The sequence below is a fragment of the Rhamphochromis longiceps genome, linkage group LG20 (assembly GCF_057381845.1).
Source record: "Rhamphochromis longiceps isolate RC_006_pf linkage group LG20, R_longiceps_female_GT1.1, whole genome shotgun sequence".
In the NCBI taxonomy this organism is placed as follows: Eukaryota; Metazoa; Chordata; class Actinopteri; order Cichliformes; family Cichlidae; genus Rhamphochromis; species Rhamphochromis longiceps.
Window position 1 is genome coordinate 28,802,918 of NC_140576.1, and position 19,598 is coordinate 28,822,515.

Sequence of the window (19,598 nt, forward strand, 5' to 3'; positions counted from 1 at the left end):
CCTTAAAGGCCGGTCCGTGAAAATATTGTTGGGCATAAACCGGTCCGTGGTGCAAAAAAGGTTGGGGACCGCTGCATTATTGGCACTAACTGTACCATAGCAAACAAAAATTATTTAAGAAACAAAACAACTGATCAAATTCCAAAATTATCATATGAAGAACAAAATGTCAATCTAAAGAGATAAAAAAGAAAGACAGAAGATTTTGAACTTCATATTTGACAGCACGCAAAGAAAGACTTTTCATGATTGATTCATTCTTTTGCAGATATTTTTCCTCAATAATAAATCAGTCACTTTGTTTTAGAATATAATGAATACCTCAATTCATTCACTTCTCTATTTCGATTACTCTCAACAGCAGATGGGTCCATAAACAACCCACCAGATGGCGCTATAATACTTCTCTTCTTTTTAAAGAGAATCTTTCACAGAAACTAATGACACGTCAAAACAACTACTTTAATTTAATTTTAAATAATTTTCAGATTCATTATTTTAAAAAGAATTCTTATGAAAACAACTGAAACATGACTATTATAAATACAACAATAAACCTGGAACATTCTTTGTTACATCAGTGAAAAACTTTTGTTACATCAAAAAACGTTTGGATAACTCAGACGATGAACCATTCTTAAATTTGGGTCAAAACAGTCACCTGCTTAAAGGCGGATAATCTTAGATTATCTCGTGATTTATAGAAGACGGCGATAAAATGGGTTCATCTTGAAGCCGCAAATATCACAACCCATGATGTGCTGCCGACCCTGAGGCCACCACAAAGATCATATGACTGCAATATTATTGGCTGTGTAATCAAAACAGTCAGTGACCCGTTACTGAATGCACGAGTCAAGCACTTTTCTTCTTCTATTTTTACTATTATTCTTCGGAGGACCATGGACGGGATATGATCCGCTATCAGAAAGAAATAAAACGACTCAGTGGATTAAAAAAACCCTAAAACAACCCACACTATAACATTAAATGTACATTTTTGACAAGACTCAGATAAACTTTGCAAAAAATCCATTTAAAACGTTTGTAAATACATTTTAGAACTATGTGCCAATAATTTTCAAGAATCATGTTTAAACTTGTTGGATGTATACAACATTTATTTTGAGAAAGTCCACTTTTTCACTATTCAGCAAAGTATTAAGTTGGTCTATCTAGCTATCTATTGATACAGCTGTCTTACCATGTTTGTTTTATTCAGAACAAAATCTGTTTAGCGACACTGAAAAACTGCAGACCTTGCTGTGCTTGCAATGAAATATCTGAAAAACTATAATTCTGTAAATGAATGAAAAATTCTGTCATATTTGGTCTACTGTATAATTTAAAATACAAAAACAAAAACACAGGTGTGTACTGATCTTGGGAGTACTGATGATGTCTAAAGTGTTTGTAGCGTGCTCCTCACAAAGGTGTTCTACATGTATAAAGTTCCTCCTTAAGTTACCATGCTTACACTGCTTTAGACTACTAAATTTATGTATAAAAGACATTTTTTTAAATTATTGTGAGATAGGAAGATATGACAGCAAACAAAACCTAGTTTAGTTATGGGAACATTAGACTTCCTTAAACATTTATTCTGCTTTTATTGGTAAATATTAACTTGTTACTCTTGGCTTAAAATGTTTTGCAGTTTGGGCTAAGTTTTTTTAAAAAAACAAAAAAAAACAACACACCTGACATTTACATATGTATTGCAAAAAATTTTTGCCACATCCACAAGTCAGCACTCAATTCAATACAATATAAAGCTTCTATGTGTATGGAAATATAATTATTATTTCTTTAATTTTAGTCAATAAACAGACGGGTGTGGATAGAGAGAGAAGTTGAACCCAGGTGCTGCACTCCAGCCATCTGACATGTGATTTGCATGCTCATACACTGAGCTGGATCCATCACACCACAAAATTGCCATTTACTTATTAAACTCCTTGCCTTGCCATGACTGGGAGCATGCTGCCCTCTACTGTTCAATAAAAATTTCATACAGAAGGACATGGTTGAATGAAAGTATTTATTCTGACAGGATTATCTCCATCATTTTGATTGTTTTAAAAATACATGTATTTTTAAACACAGCAAAAATCTGATGATGATGCCCCATATCGTGGCAAGAGAAGAATCATTTTAAAAGGCGTCCCAAACACATTACCAATAAAATGTCTCACTGAACTTTGAGGTGAAGATGACAGTGAGCAATCTGAGATACAATAAGGAGAATAAATAAAACACCACAAAACAAAAGTCAAACCAACTCTCCAAACCACCCCAAGAGTAAAAGCAAATGCTCACTTTAAATATCATCACAGATTCATATGTAACATTTTGTGCGTGAAAGCCTGAGTTCTGAAAACAGCCTCAAACTTTAGCTGAAGCTGAATAAAATACCTAAATCCCAGCTATAAGATATACTGCCCTGAAATGTAGTCTGTGTAACATTTGAACTGACCTGATTCATCATTTGGTATCTAATGACATGATAAGACATTTCCCCCCCAGAGAAGTCTAAATTAAAACCATATTCACAAACAAAACCGAACCAAAAAACAAACAAACAAAAAACCCTGAGAAGTTCTGAAAGACATCTATGCTTCTTCTCTTTTTGAATATTTTAAACCTTTTTGATATAAAACAACTTGCTGTGTTCATCAGCACACTCCTCACAGAAAAATATAGCACACTGTTTCATCTGATCTTTCTCCATATGTAAAATCTCCCTCTCTCACTAGAAAAGCTTCGTTTTGGCCGTCTTTTTTCCATTTAAATTGACACAGTTTGCTTCTGTGGATGCGCCCTCTTCACTATCCTCGTTGATGTTCGACCAGCTGGGTTTCAGAGGAGTCAGCTCTGGGGCTATTATGTCTCCATCCTGCGTGAGAACAGAAACAAAAGATACTGATGTTGAGACAAGTGGTGGAAATAAACAAGTGATTGCAGGAATTGAAGGATCTGGAAGACAATTCTTCCTTTCTAGGACATTGACTTACAGTCTTTAAGCAAAAGACAGGAGCAGCAAGCAACTTATGCCTTTTTAAATTATGCAAAAATGCTAAAGTAACAAGGCCTCAGAGCATGTTCTATATGATTAGTACTGATACTAGATGTAAAGTAAAACTAAAATATCTCGATCTGTCACTTCCTTTAATGCACAGAGAAAATGTCTCTCTGCTGTTAGTCAGTGGAAGTGCTGTCAAACAGTTGCTTTCTCTTCAGCAACAAAAGATTAGTGTTTACCCTCTATGTCCTTTCTAATATGGGGAGATGTTTGCCTGGTTGTTCAGGGTCTGAGCCAGCTGTGAGCACCTTTTATTTACTTCAGCCTGCTGCTTAGAAAACAGCTGATTACTAAATCATCTAGCAGTCACAGAGCAGTTTTATAGATCCTCTATAGTGCAGTTTCTGGCCACGTGGCAAGTGTAAACTCAGTATTTACATTTCTACTCGATTTTTTTTGTCTGTATATTTGGCTTTTTAGCTGCTAAATCCAAGCTCTTCATCATTTCGTCACCAGGTTTAGCCTTATTTACATGTTTGTTACTTCTTCTGTACAAACTGCACCACAAATTCCCAACCATATAACTCACAGATGGCATCTCAGCTATTTGTGCTCTTTGTTTTCCCTCCACAAGGTTTCAGATTGTCTTTATCACCATTTTGAGTATATTGAATAACAAAATTAGGGAGTTTGTTTTAGAATATATTGGTTTTTGGAAAATATTCAGGATGCAAATTGAGGTTTTGGTCCTTTCAAAGCATGGAGACTTTTTTTGTTTTTGTTTTTTTACAGGAATCACAAGCTCAAATATGTGACAAAACATTTCTAAGTCACATGACCAACCCTGGAAATAATAATCCTTCATGAAAAGGGCTTTTGTTTGCTATTGGTACAGTGTATGAGGAGCTGCCAGCTGCAGTGGAAGGAACGATATGCAAGTCACGAGAGGGAGTTCGACTGTTAAGTGATGCTACTTATTCCGGATTTAACAGCATATCGGTTTCAAATTCATACATAATACTTCGTAAACACGAATGCCAATGAGCTGTATGTTCATTATGTTAAAAAACAGAAGTGGCATTATATCTAACCTAAAAGCAAACCACACAGTCTTTTAAAAGTTCTGTGTACAATTTTATTTTTTAATTGGCTCCTTTTGTCATGGAGGAGTAGAGAAGCAGCTCTCTGACTTCCATCCTGAGGCCACCACACTGGAAAGCTTTCCAGTGTTTTATGGACACACTTTCTAGGCACAGCCAAGAAATTCTGTCCATAAGAGCGATGAACAGAATATGTGACAAAAAGAAGGTCTGACAGAGTTCTACGCCCTCAGTGAACAAGTCTTGTGCCCTTATGGGCCCGATATACACTCCCACAGGGCACACTGTGGGAGGATACACCAAGCCTTTTCCAAGTCCACAAAGAACATGCCTCTCCAAGTTTCCTGGAGAGGGTGCAGAGCTGGATCAGTGTCCCAAAGCCAGAAAACAAAAAGCACACTGTTGCAGCTAAACAGTTATGTGGGACGTATAAAGCTCTGTGAATGTAAACACTTGATACAAATGTTAAAAACATCTATTATAGCTTGACTGAATCAGCTAATAATCTAACATAACTTACCTGCACACTCTGCAGATATAACATGCTACTAATGGCCTCTTTTTAGAATTTAAAGCACCAGATAATTGCAGCTGAAACTTGGAGATAAACTGTATGACTGCAGCAAGGAGAGGACAACTGTTACACATGCCTTTATCCACACATAATAACATATGGATAAAAGCAATTAGCACTTAAGCCCATGCAATCCACATAGACTCTTGCATTACCACTGCAAGGCTGCAAGGCGTGGCAGAGAGGTAACAACACAGACCTATTCATTATGTGACTCCATTCAATATTTTAACCACTGCCGCTGCATTCAACTGCAATTCTTTACAGTGCAGCAGATAAACAGTACCTGAGGCTTTGAGAAGTTCCTGTCCATGCACCACTGAACAAAGTGCTTCTTGGCAGCCTCCAAAGTCTTATCATCTGTCTTCTTACAGTAGACCCTGATCAGCTGCTCAACAAACTGCTCTGGAAGAAGTTTAGACACCTGACAAGAACAACAGCAGCCACAAATTACAGAGGCAGAGGGAAAGAGACACTGTTTTTTTAAAAGAAGAATAAATGAAAAACCAAAGGAAACGTGCTCATATATTCAAAAATTGAATTTTTCGCATCTTGCTTTACTTCTGACCTGATTCTTGCGTATCTGGATGGCTTTAGTCATGTCGTTCTTGCAATAGAAACGCACATTGTTGATGGGGTTCTTCTCCTTCATCCCATAATCCATGACAATAACCTAAAACAGACAAAGTATTACATCGAGAAGAGCCTAAAGCCCCAAAAGTACAGGCAACACCCTGACTCCAAATATAACTAAATCCAATGACAAGCAACAAAAGCATATCCATATTAAAAAGAATCTCCCAGTTTTAAGGCCATGAGCAAATTATATGATGAATATATTTACATTAATTAAAAACTCACACTAACTACGAAGTCCTCTGGCTGTAGATTGACGTCCTGGGTGCCGCTCTGAGGGATGGATCGGGCCAGGTCAGCTTCCAAGCTCTTGATCGTCTCCTTGTAAACAACAAGAAATTGCAGAGTTAACAGATATATCATTGTATCATATTTTTTTTGTTACATATTATAAATAACTGAAATTCTATATATAGCATGTAAATAAAAAAACAAACAACAACTAACAAACATAGAACCACAGAATGAGCAATTTCTCATATCAAATCCATTTGGCAAAACAGCAGAAACATAACAGGCAGAGTTTTCCGTTTCATTTTTTAATTAGCGAACTGCAAAATGTCAACATTTGGCTGAAACTTCAGTACTGATCATTTTCTTTTCTGTATGCGTTGGCGAACAGAGAATCTCTCTGTGTTTTGTTGTTTTGTTTTATTTCTTGATTGCACAAAACAAGCAACCGGGAAAGCTCGGACTGCAACTCACGTTATCAGCTGTCAGATTACGTTCATTTCAGTATTAACTGAAACATTATGTCTTTACTTTCAGGACACATAATGTCCCCTCATCACCACCATCATCATCATCTCAAAGTGCAAAGATAATTAGGAAGTTAAATTAGGAGGAGTTCATGCTTTCTCCCTGCATGCTGCAGTGATAAGACAGAAAGACGGCTGCTGTTAGTCTGCAAAGTAGGAAGATTGTTACAAACTGCATACACGGTTGTTGTTTTAGTGTCTTCTTACATCATTTGTGCTGTTGCTTTGCAGAACATGCTCATTATCAATGGAAACAAGTGAAAAGATCACCTTCCTCCACATTTAAGCTCAGTCTGAACTTAAAATTAAGTCTTTTGGCTTTTTTAACCACAAGGAGTTTAATTAATTACTAACTTCAGCTCATCTTTTACTTCACTTGGATGCAGCCTCTTTTCATCCCTCTGCGTGTGTGTAGAGTAGAGGCTGGAGCTCAATCACAAATAACACTGAAAGCAAGTGCGTCATTTTCAATATTTTTTTCTATTATAAAATTTGTTTGTTGAGAGAAAACAAAGGTGGGAGAACCTCGTCGGGCCAATAAACGTGCTAAACCTGCTCCTTTTTACTGGGATTCTGATTTACTCAAACACCCCTGCCATCTTTTGCATTTTACTTTCAATTTTGAAGGCAATTCTTTAACCTTTCTGAGCTATTTTGTTATGTATTATTTTATTGAGCAAAGTTGTTTTAATTTTTTGCATGCTTTGTTGCTAATTCTTTTGCTTTTATAAGAAATCCTCTAAGAAAAAAAAATACCTGGGTGACATGTATGGAAGTTTCTGAGGTAGTTTGGCCCAGACACTTGTAGAGGCGCCGGCAGACGATGTTGTGCAGGATCTGTTTCGCCTCTGCAAGCTCGGGGGAGGAGGAGTTGAGTATTTGTTCAAACACATTATCTACCAGGCAAACAAAGAGGGTACAGGTAAATAAAGAACCAAAAATGTCAGTATTTAAAAAGATCCTTCAATAAAAATGTGGCTTTACGGTTCAATCTCTCATGCACACGATTATCACAGAAACACAAATTAGTCTTTTTCTACTCATCTGAGTTACTTGACAAGCACAACACAAACTGTATTTTAGTGCATAAGTGGCTGGAGTTTATTAGTTAGTTAATTAGTTGATTAGAAATTGTACCTTAACACCAATCATAATGTTTCTTTTTTTCTCCATATATTAAAAGCGAGGTTCTTTAAACCAAACTGGTATTTCCACAAGTTCACCATTAATCACAGAGGCAGTTAACACAGTGCACAAACAGATCAAGGTTGTCTGAGAGAATAAAAATATTTACTGAGGGTTTGCCAAAACTTGGTAGTCACTAAACCTGCAGGTGCACACTTAAAAGAAGCCAGCTAGTTCTGCAGATTATTAACAAGTAATGACAAGCACAAGTAATAAATACTGATCATGTTTAATTTAGCAGAATTTTCTTGGATTATCAATATCGATAAACACCTTTACTATACTGTCACTTGAAACACAAGTTTGAAAGTTACAGGTTTTGACTGAAAAAGAAATTAAATTTTCTTTTATACAGATAGTTTTTGATGGGATGAAGTCTTGACCTCGCCTTGTTTTTTGTCCTGATGCACTACAAATATAAGCCAACAACACCCCTTCATACACACCTGTCAGCTTGGTGTAGGCCACCATGTCATCAATGGCTGTGGAGAGCGTGAACATCTTCCCTTCTTTACCTTCAAACTGAAGGTGTGGGTCTGCTTTTAAAAAAGCCTCTGTGATCCTGGAGAAACATGTCCAACAGATTTTTACATGTGAGGACATTTTGCTGTGTACAGTTAGAGAATATAAAGCATGAAGCAAAGCAAAACTATTAGAGGGATCAGCTACTCACATAGTCTCTATGATGTTGCACACTTTGTGCTGGTAGGCTCTTCTGTGAAGACAGTTCCTGGTGTGGAACATGTCATATAGATTTCCCACTTCCTGTTGAAGGGAGTGGATGTATTTTAGTGACCAAATATCTTTTAAAACTCAAACTGCTGCTTAAAGTAAGCAAACAGATGCAACAAAATCTAGCACCTTGTCTCGAGTGCAGATGTGCTTCTGCCCGTCTACCTCACACACCCTGGCAAAGTTTAGGAAGCGGCTATAATCAAAGTTGTTATTGATGCCCAGGTGGTAACAGTCCCTGAGTTAAGATGGAGAAAGAGAAACATAAGGGAGATAGGTAATTAAATCTAATAGAAAATATACAAACTAAGAAATCATTTTAAAACAAAACACTAACTCAATAAGCCCCACCTTGCAAAATAGTCCCACTTATCTACGTCAATGCCATTCCTTTTGTTGGCCACGATTTCGTAGAGGAAGGACTTGTCTTTTTGACGGCCTTTATACGGCCACTGTGGAGATGATTGATAATATCAGAAGTGTGATTAAACAGGGCAGTTATCTGCCTCAATTTCCAGCTGCTGGGTTTTTATAGTGTCAAAAACAAATGCAAAAAAATATACAAGCAGACAAAAAAAACAACAAACAACCAAAGGAAAACATTAGGGGAAAGAAAACAAAAAAACACACACACACACACACACACACACACACACACACACACACACACACACACACACACACACACACACACACACACACACACACACACACACACACACACAGTATAAAAGTTGTTTAAGTTCACAATTAATGTGATGGCACCAAATCAGGTTAATGGTTAACCTAATAAACTTGCACTTTATGCTAAAGGAGACTTTCCAATTGTCTTTCAATAATTACATTTTCAAAGTAAATTCATCTAAAGAATCTAAGAAAAAAAAGTTAAGGTTAAATATAAAAAACTAAACTTCAACAAGGTTTTTTTGAACCTGAAGATTTTGGATTAGTCTAAACCTTCAGCCTACACTGTAGTCTGATGTGCCCAATATAGAGAAACTCTAACAGAAGTCTCAACATAAAGACACAGTTTCACCTGTGATGGTATAACAATGCATTGCAGACACACACACCAGCGTGTAAATATACATACAGACTAAAGTGTAGATTTAAAGCAGGGCTCTAAATCCTGGTTTACTTCATACAGAAATCACATATCCGACAGTGGAGCGTTGAAGTTACTGACATGTTCCATTCAGGAATAACTGATAGGTACCTTTTTGCCCTTAGCTGCTGTTTTGTCTAATGGTCCAGCAATCTGCTCCTTAATGAAGTCCAGGTCCTCAGGCAGCACCAGCCCGTGCTCCTCCATCACAGGCCTCAGCCCGTTGGCCTCCACCAGGTAGTCAAACATGGAGAGAGAGGCAGTCTCATGCTGGGAGATACACAGTAGATTGAACTATCAGTGACTTGAAAGTGCTGACTTCAGAATAAACATGACAGGAAACAACCGTGAAAGCTCGTCTTATCTCTCACGTTTGCCAGACAGCATGCCTGTGGTCATAACGTACACAATGACCGTGTGCTTAGTGTTCTTATCAGCTCTCCTTATCAGTCTGAACACTACAATCGCTATCTTTGCCATTAACTGAGAAAGTTTCAAATCAAATAATGCTTTGTGCTTAGGTCTTGACCCGCAGTTGTTATAATTGCCAATAAAGAGCTTCTGTAAACAAAAATCGCCAGCAACTGCTGCAAATTGATCTTCACTGTAAAGTCAAGTGGAAATAATTTTCAGAACTATGATTTGATTTTAAAAAACAGTTTCAACTATCGATAGAATGAAGGGAGTTGAGCAGGTAGGCATTTTAAAAGCCTACATCACCAATTAAATGTTAACATTAGCTGGATGTCTTTAGGTAGCAGTGAAATTATTTACACAATAGCACTCAAGCTTCATTATCCTCCAAAGTGAGATGACTTAGACAACTCGAGGCTTTTCCTGTAACTTCCCAAAAGAGCCACAACAAAGATTGCCTGTTTTCCAGACAGTAGTCATCATCTGTCTGGAAAAAGTCAGATCCAGTGTGGTTTTATTTTTAAAAACATCTTGTTAAAGCAGTAACTTCCTAATTTTAAACAACTCAGAAACAGAAACATTATTTCCTTTAGAAATTATAACTAGCTTCAGGACTTCAGGTCAAGTATGATGGCTTTTGAAAAAAAAAAAAAAAAGTATTTTTTCTTGCATGCTTAAATGCAAGTTCTGGCAAGTAGGTTGTAGATGTGACTCATTGGTGCTGATTCTCATTTCTTTGTTTGCCAAACAGTTTTATTAAGACTCACTGCAGCAGCTAAAACCTCAAGAAAACAACATGTCAACAATGCAAGAGTAGTTTCAGGGAAAATGAAACTGAGGACATTGAGAGGCTCCACGCTGCTACTGAGAAAAAGTGGAGCTACAAAAATATGTAATTATATATTTTTATTTTGGGTTACTCAGAATAAAGTGGTGCTGAACTACTGCGACTCCCTGTGTGGCTGATACTGCCCTGTATGCGACCTTGTGTGTTCTCCTTAACTGCTGTTTTCATTTAACATTTGTGCCACAGAGTTCAGTACCTTCCAGGTTATACCAGGACGTGCTTTGGGGATGAACACACCATCGAACATGTGGGAAAATGGTCCATGTCCTAGGAAGGGAAAAGTACATAATGTGTTTGTGTTAACTTTGCTCCACTGCGGTCTGGTAAACAGATGATAAGAATAAAATAACACAGCTTCACTTTTATTTTAACTTGTGCTGAGACCCAGTAAGTAATCACGGTAAACGCAGCATTGGTTGAGCAAATTGCCTTTGGTCCATTTTAATTTACATCAGTATCATGTGACACGTTTTAATAAGTTTCGTTTATAACACCACTTACCCAGGTCGTGGCACAGCCCAGCGATCTGCACGCACAAGATGTCTCTGCGAGAGATAAGGAGCTCCGGCTGCCTCTCGTTTAGAGCTTTTACAAGCCGTCCAGCCAAGTAACCCACACTGTGCCAGGACAAAACAAAATCGCTTATTTCAAACAACATACACAGTGAAACTTGATTATGTGATAAATTTCACTTTTAGTTTAGCAATTTCAGGTGTTTCAAGCAATGAGTTTATCTGGAAGGTTGGCAAGGTTTAAAAATGTGTGACACATCTATGTTTCACAGTCATTGAAATGTTGACTTTGTGTGTTGTTATTCCACTTATTTTCTGCCATACCCATATTTGCCAGTATAACAGAAAGCTGTTATTAGCCATGAGGCAGGCAGGGCTGAATAGGTTGTTTGTCACTGTAAAATAAACTTGGAGCTAATTTTTCTGTGTGACCTGTGATAAAACTCTAATACTATTATATTAGCGAGAAGGATATGCTCTTCGGTATGATTTTACAGCTTTATGTGTAGTTAACAGCAAAACAAGATCAGTTTAACACTTCTCAATAAACAGTCTGTTGAACTAAAAACATACCCAAGCGAATGTTCAAATCGGTTGTGGGACGCTCCGGGAAAGACAAAGTAGGTCCCTCCTAGCTGCTTGATGTTTCGCAATCTTTGGAACTGAGGTGTGTCGATGATTTTGATGAGAAGCGGGTGTAACGCCACATGCCCGTGGATAGGATCGTTAAACACCTGGAAGCACAAACAATAACAGACAGTATGAGTATACCACCACAAAAGACATTTATGTGGCCGTACATACAGTATATTCAACACAGCAGTGTGCAAATATGCTCAGTTTACACTTCAGTGGAAATGTTGGCAAACATTTCTTTGGCTACGTTCACACTGCAGGTGAAAGCGCATCAAATTCGACTTTTTTTGACCCTATGCGACCCATATCCGATCATGGTATGACAGTGTGAACAGCACAAATCCGATATTTTCAAATCCGATCTGGGTCACTTTCGTATGTGGTGCTGAATCTGATACATATCTGATGTTTTAGAAAGCGACTGCTGTTTGAACTGTCATGTCCCATTAAATCCGTCTTTTACGTCACTGACACAAGACAGACGCCAATTATCAGCGCTGGAGAAGACATTGTGAACGCTTCCTGGCCATCCAGTGTAGATGTCAGTGAAACTGTTGGGAAGACAACGTTGGAGAAACGTGAACATTTTATTTGTACTGTATAATCTGCAGATTCTGACAGAAATCTGCAACTATCCTTTGAAGCACCGCTCCTCTAAAACAGCAATAAGGATGATTATTAGGCCATATGTAAATAACAAAATAACTTTATAACTTAAAGCAAAATTGGGAAACGTAAAGTCTGAAACAAGTCTTTATATTAAGGGCCATCAGTCAAACAATACTGTTGGTCTGGGTGTAAACAGAACACGTTGTGTGTGACGTCTTCTTTTGTGCATGCGGGCCGCTTTGAGGGTCGTGAACGGTTCACACTAGAGCGCGTTTGCTGTCACATTTTATTTGTAGTGTGAACAATCAGACAAAAAACCTTATGATTACCAATGGATATATTTATATAGTCCAAATGTAGATGATTTCCAGAACCAAAAAGACTTTCTGAAACCCTGTTTTCAGCACACATCTTCAATTTTAATCTTTTATGGTATGACTGAAATACAGCAATTAATTCTTAACATTTCCTGCCTGAAAAAAATGGCAAAAGAGGTGTTATCAATATGGCTGCAGAGTGACAGGAATTTGGTTAATTTAAAAAGTTCTAAATTTTTCTTAGTAGAACTATCAGGTAGGTCCTTCTGCCAGTGAGGACAGAGAATGTCTTTCATTCAGAGACTGTGGTGTTATGCCACATTTCCTAACAGCTTATCCAAATCAGGGTTGCAGTGCTCCACGTTTCCGTTTCCCAAATTGTGTGTTACTTATCTCCACAGCGATGAAAGCGCACAAAACAGTGAAACAACTGTTACCTTGCTTGGCTCAGTTTCAATCTGCCACAGCTTCCTGAGGCTGTTTAGGATCCGCAGACGGTCACCCAGACACCTTGGAAGAATAAAATAGAAAAAGAAGAGGTAGAAATAAAAGTGAAAAAGTTGCAGGAATATCTGGTGAGATGCATAAAATGTCTTGCGTAATATTGATAAAATTAGAAACGTTCTGTGTCAGAGTGATGCTGAAAAACTAGTCCACCAGGTTGCTGTGAAAACAGAAGCAGAACGGGAGGCTAGGAATTCAGTTTTTGAGTTCTCACCTGTGGAACCAGTTCCACTTTGGGTTCAGGAAACAGACACTCTTCTCAGTCTCTTCTTTTAAGATGAGACTTGATAAAGCTCATAGTTCTGCCTGGATCAGGTGATCCTGAATCATACCTTAGTTATACCGCAGCAAATGGCTGCTCCTCCCTGAGCCTGGCTCTGGTGTTTTTTTTAAATGGGTGCTGTACATACACACCAAATTGCCCTTCTTTGACACTACAGGTGTGCGCTGCTCTCTTTAATGGGTTAACCACCTGTGACACAAACTGATTGCTGATGTTTCTATGCATTTGTTTTAGGTCCAATAACTTTGACTATATTGATAAATAGCTGTAGTAAGAAGATTTACGAAGGGTTATATGAAAATATTGAAATTACCATTTTTGCAAGTTTTGTTATGACTGAATTACTGTACCTACTTTAAGTTCCACACGGTAATCCAACCCAGTACTTTTAAATATATTAATATACGTGCTTTGTTTTATTTCTTGCAATTTATACAGCCCTGTCAGCCAGATCGCTTTTGAAAGAGACATTTTAAATCTCAATGACATGAAAGATATGTAAAAGTCAGCTTGTACCCTGTGACAGGGATGCTCTCTCTGAGTCAAAATGTATTTATGTACGTATGTATGTGACAGCTTACAGTTCAGCGTGTCGTTTACAGTGGTTTAAATATTGGTAATCGTTTTCTGGCAAAGAAACCGGAAATTGCTTTTTGGCAGGACACCAGACTTCCCCCAGTCCACACGCCCAACCCAAGTTTTACAGAGGACGCACTTACTTTACGCCAATCTTCTCCAGGTCAGCATCCCTGAGATCCCGAAGCCCGACACCTGTGATTTTTTGTGCTGTATAACACAACAGTTTCAATGTTAGCTTAGATGTTACAATAAAAACAGAAGTCCGCAGATTAGCGCTAATAACATTTAGCTTCGAGCGCCTAATTTAAGATAGCAAAAGCAGAAAACCAACCCTTGAATGTGTCCACCCATTCTCCAAGACCTTCTCTTCGCAGGTACCGGCACATTTCCTCCACTCCCCACTGCGTGTAGTCCGAATCCGACACCCGGACCACTGACACTTTCTTTTCCGGCGTTTTGAAGCTATCGTCTGGGCTTGAAACCGCTGCTAATGGTCGCTTTCGGTTCTCCATGGTGAGCTAACAAACTGGCACCTTTTCGCTTTAGATGCGCAAGTTAAAGCACGACAAATTATAGCCGATAGCCGTTCTCCCGTCGACTACTGCAGCTGATCTGACAACTGTGCAGAGAAGACACGAGAGAAGTGAAAAATGCCGGGGTTTTGACTTTCCCCAGGGAGCCACAAAACATAGCGAAACACTAACAGCGCTTCCGGGGATTCCTTTCAAAATAAGACTGTTTTGTTCACATGGCTGACCGACCAAGACGTTATGACTCATTGTTTTCTCTTAAAGGTAAATTATATTATGCTCAGCTATAGTGATTTTTTTTAAATTGCTCTTCATGTGAAAACAAAATTTGTGTGTCCAAATAATGTTTTCAGTATGCCATTTTAATGGGATATTGCAGCATAAAACCCATCTTAACGCCCTGCTTTTTGGGTGGCATAACCAAAAAGCAAAAGCAAAGATCCCCCCAAAACTATTATCGTTCCACATTTCCATTCCCCATCTAATCTGGGCTATTTTTTATTACTGACTGATCAGTATTGGCACTGCTAAATTATTATTTGGGCTAAAAGTCTATGGTGTTCTCCACATGAGGCCCAGAAGTTATGAACTGGGTTTGGTATATGTGATGGCAAGTGCCATCTGGGTCTGCTATAACCAAATGTTAGAAGGTCTTGATGTATGCTCAATCATCCACGTAAGTAAATCTCCAAAAGTTGATTCTGTTCATCTGGACGTAGCGTTTCATCACTCATCCAAGTGACTTCTTCAGTCTCAACTGACTGTAGGTTTCCCCAATCTTATAAACAGTACATTTGCATAATGACTGAAACCAGCACACTGAAGGAACAATGGGCTGGGAGGTCAGTTCCTTAATCTTAATTATGCAAATTCTCATGACCATTGATCAACAACCACTGAGATTGGGGAAACCTGCAGTCAGCTGAGACTGAAGAAGTCACTTGGATGAGTGACGAAACGTTTCTCCCACAAAACGCTACGTCCAGATGAACAGAATCAACTTTCGGAGATAAATGTTATAAAACACCTGATATCTCTGACATCTGGCTTGTACTGTACGGCAGACTTGTAGCTGACCTAATATTGACCCGAATCGAGAATATCACTCAGGGTCAGGTTTGACTTATAGGAATGGCACATTTGGGCCACTTTTGAGCCTGACATATCTGTGTTTACCTCAAAAAGTATTTCCATAAAGTTCTGGGTCTTTATGACAGCAGACTCTGAATACAAAACAAAACCAGAAGCCCGTAACTCAGACACTTATACACCAAAGATTATGATGTTGAATTATAAAAGTATCCAATGACTAAAGATGACTGAAAAAACAACAACAATTTTATTCCTGTTTTTCTGATACGCTCACTAATTCCCTGTTAAATTTTATAGATCAATAATCCCTTATAAAGAGTACTGCTAAAGTATTGGTTAATAATTAAATAAATGAAGATCTTGATACGAATTTAAAAAATATGCAACACATTCTGCTTCCGGTCTATAACTCGCTACTTGCAGACAGCTTGATGCACGTGCCAAGTACTTGGATGACAAGTAGGGGGCGGAGCAAATTGCGATGAAGCGAGCATGGCTATTCAACTACGAAGTTAGTTGGGCCAGATTTTCAAACCGAGGAATTTATCTGGGCCAGATATTTTTTTTGAAGCCAGTAAGCAGCAGATCATGATCAATTTCAAACCCACACAACTGTATTGAAAAACAAGTAATTTTTTTATTCCTTTTCCCCTGTAAATCTGGTGACCTCTCACAAATGCACACCAAAAGGTCCATTTAAAAAAGGGGGCCATAACTAAACTATTTTTTGCACATTTGAAATAATAATAATAATAACAAAAAAAACATTTTGATAATTCCCTTTCAAATTAAAATAAATATTTCGCTGACCACTCACTTTTCCTGCCATGGATGGAGTCCCATCCGTCACAAGTATACAGACACGCTTCATATCCAAACCATTTTCCTCAAAAAGAGCTGAAATCTTCTCAAACATTATTTCGCCAGCTGTGTGTCCCTCTAACGGTAGTAAGCCGAGCAATTTCCCATCCAAAAAACGGACATATACGCACAACTGTGCATTATCAGTTCTGTCTGTGACCTCCTGCTATAGACATTACATCAGTTTTCTTCAGGTCATCTAACAGCATTTCAAACTCGTCTGACGCCAGAACTTCAACTCTACGAATATTTGAACTGTCCTACAGGGGTACGTTTTTAATAGCAGATGTCACACTTACTTTAATTTATTCATCACTTTTCACCGCATCCACCACGGCCAGCATGCAGTATTTCACCGTTTCAGAATCTGTGAAAGGTCTTTTTTTCTTCGCCAAGAAGCAGGAAGGGAAGATGCTGCAGCTCTCTCTTGGGCTGTACAGGACCCTCACCATGGTAGTACAACTCCGGTTGTAAGATTATTAAACTCGGTAAAATGAATAAGCATTTGTCAGTCCAGGCAGGGTTAAACCGACAGTTTTCATTGTCAGTTTCATTTTGCGCTTTAGGAGTGAGAAAGACATGCTGTTGTCGCATCATATATTACAATGATTGTTTAATATGTTTACATCACGGTGCATTGTGGGTTAAATATTGCTAGGCTGCTAGGAGTGTTGCATTCACAGTCTACACTACGCTGTAGGAATTTTTAAAATTTTTTAAATTAATTAATGAATAAATTTTTTGCGTTTTCTCCAGAGGAGGAGCCAGACATTTGAAACACCCGGGGCTTAGCCCTAAAGGGTAGTATGCATGTGGGATTTTTTTTTTTTTTTTGAGGGGGGGGGGGTGTAGAAATGACTGAAAGATTAATAGGCTCTGTTTTGAGTTTTGTTCAAAAAAGAATGACTTCATATAGGGAAATATATACATCACACATGCAGGACACCTTAAACTAGTTTTTTAATTAAGCAGCAAGACAGAACGAAGTCGGGGCTGTATCAAGACACGGGGACTAAACCCCAATTCAACCAGACGCAGAACTGATCCAGAATTAAAACAGGACTACAACAGTTCAAAAGCAGGACTACTGAGGACTTAACCAAGACATAACCACAATCAGAACTAGATGATAGTAGCACTAAAAATCATCATAGACCTGCACTACACTTATTTATTTAATTCTACCAAAGTACAATATTTAGATTGAGAAAAGTTTATATAATTATTTAGCCTTGTTGTGCAAACAAGCCTGCAGAACTTAATAAATATAGAATTTGAAAAATAGCAAACCTAAAAAGAAACACTAGGTACGAGATACATGAGTACCTATGATACAGTGATACTTTTAGTAAGCAACCATTTGACTAACATGTGTGTCTCACCTGCTCTTGTTCATCTCTGTTCTGTCCTCATTCTCCTCTCTCTCTCTCTTTGTGCTGACAATCATCAAATATACAGTTGAAACCAGATATTTACAAACTCTTCAGATCAAAACACAAACACTTTTTTAATTGTAACATCAAATCAGACTAAATGTTTATTTTTTTAGATTGATAAATATAAAAACATATTTGTTAACTTTAAGAGTAAAGAGAGAAACTGTCTGTGTTTTTTAATTGCAAATGGCACCAAATTGTATTCAAACTGAGCCACACTTATGGAGCTCCACAGTTCTTTTCCTGGTGTTTTGGTTGACATCTCTTGATTTTCCCATGTCACAGAAACAGGCTTTGTGTTTTGCCTTATATGCATCCACAGCTGTGCCACCAATTTACTCACATGGACTCTACTAACCTATCAGAAGCTTCTTCAGCTCAGAATGGAATCGTCTGGAGTTTTCTTATTAATTAACAATAAACTTAGTGTATATGTACTCCTAAATTTAATGAAAGTAATAAAAAATAGACAGCTCTGTCTCTCTTTATTCTGACATTTAACTAATTCAAAAGATATTTCAATATTTATCTAAAACAAAAGTTTACTCTAAATTGATGTTGTGCAGTAAAAATGTTTTATGTTTTCTCCCTAAAGTGTATGTAAATATCTGGTTACAAATGTGAATATCCTGCTGTGTACTGAAATCCCTCTTGTTTTGCATAGAAATATACTGAACAACATACAAAGCATAATATATAAAATAACATTTACCTGAGTTTTTTCTTTGAAAGAAGCCTCTAATGTCCATTCTTATGTTTCAGTACATAACTGAAACCGAATTAGTCGGGGAGGGTAAGAACTGAAAATATGAAATAAACACACGTAAGCTAAGACTCTCTAAAAAATAGCATTTGTTCGGCTTTTCATTTCGCCATTTGTTGATTCACTTGAAGAGCAAGTAAAATAATATTGGTCAAGTGATCAGTTTCATATCAATCTTTCGTGATGCACCGTCATATTTACATTATTTGTACGGTACGAATGATTTGCTTTGGTAACTGGTCAAACTTAAGCTCTCCTTAGTATGGCTGGCTCTGTTTCTCCAACAGCGCACTCACGGGCAGCAGCTCCCCCCGCCCCCTCGCTCAGTCGCTTAGTGCCTGAGCTTGGATCATACCAATATCAGGGGGGGATTCACGCACAGTCGTAAATTCCCACAGTGTGCACTATGTGCTTCGAATATTGTGTGTACTTTTTGTTTTATACAGTTGTCAGCCAGGCATCTAACTATGAAAAAATTACACTCCAAAATACCCCGGGCTTCTGACAAAACAACCCGGGCTTAAGCCCCGTAAGCCACCCCCACGCTCCGCCCCTGGTTTTCTCTGTGTTTCTGCCAGGACAACAGGCAGGGCCACTCGCAGGTTGCTTCTGGGCCGCATTTGGCCCGCGGGCCGCCATTTGAATAGGCTTGACATAAAGTGACTCGGTGACGTAAACGCGTAAAAAAGGCGGTGTTATGTACAGTAACTTCATATCGATTAAAAACGTCGGAGCTGTCAAGGAGAGACGGTCATTATCATGGACGCTATGCGGTAAAGCACACGGATCAAACAACACTGTATAGTAGTCTGCTCTGTTCTTTAAATATTTAAAATACAAGTGTAGCAATTTTATTCTATTTACTTTGATTAATTAATTGAATGGTTTATAAAACAAGTAAAATAAATATTTGCATAGTTATAATTTTTTTCTCTAATTTCTTATAACTATATCTAATGATACTAATGTACTAATGATAACCCCATTTGAATCAATTCTACCATCAGTTTTGGTGCTTACAATTCACTCTCATAAATGTAAACTGTAAACCTGCTGCTGGATTTTTAGTCATCCATTATACCTTGAACTTGTTCCTATTCACC

General features: G+C 37.9%; 1 protein-coding gene across 1 annotated transcript; it reads right to left on the bottom strand.

Annotated features, from left to right (window-relative positions):
• Positions 1-2,027: 2,027 nt before the first annotated feature.
• LOC146645554 (deoxynucleoside triphosphate triphosphohydrolase SAMHD1-like) lies at positions 2,028-14,503 on the bottom strand. Its single transcript, XM_085393572.1, has 16 exons — positions 14,145-14,503; positions 13,954-14,020; positions 12,885-12,957; positions 11,459-11,619; positions 10,875-10,990; positions 10,570-10,640; positions 9,224-9,382; positions 8,359-8,459; positions 8,137-8,245; positions 7,949-8,040; positions 7,722-7,837; positions 6,847-6,986; positions 5,558-5,653; positions 5,265-5,369; positions 4,983-5,120; positions 2,028-2,896 (listed from the first exon to the last, which is right to left on the bottom strand). Exons 1-16 carry the CDS (start codon positions 14,323-14,325, stop codon positions 2,753-2,755), a joined length of 1,869 nt encoding a protein of 622 aa, XP_085249698.1. The 5' UTR covers positions 14,326-14,503; the 3' UTR covers positions 2,028-2,752.
• Positions 14,504-19,598: the final 5,095 nt, after the last annotated feature.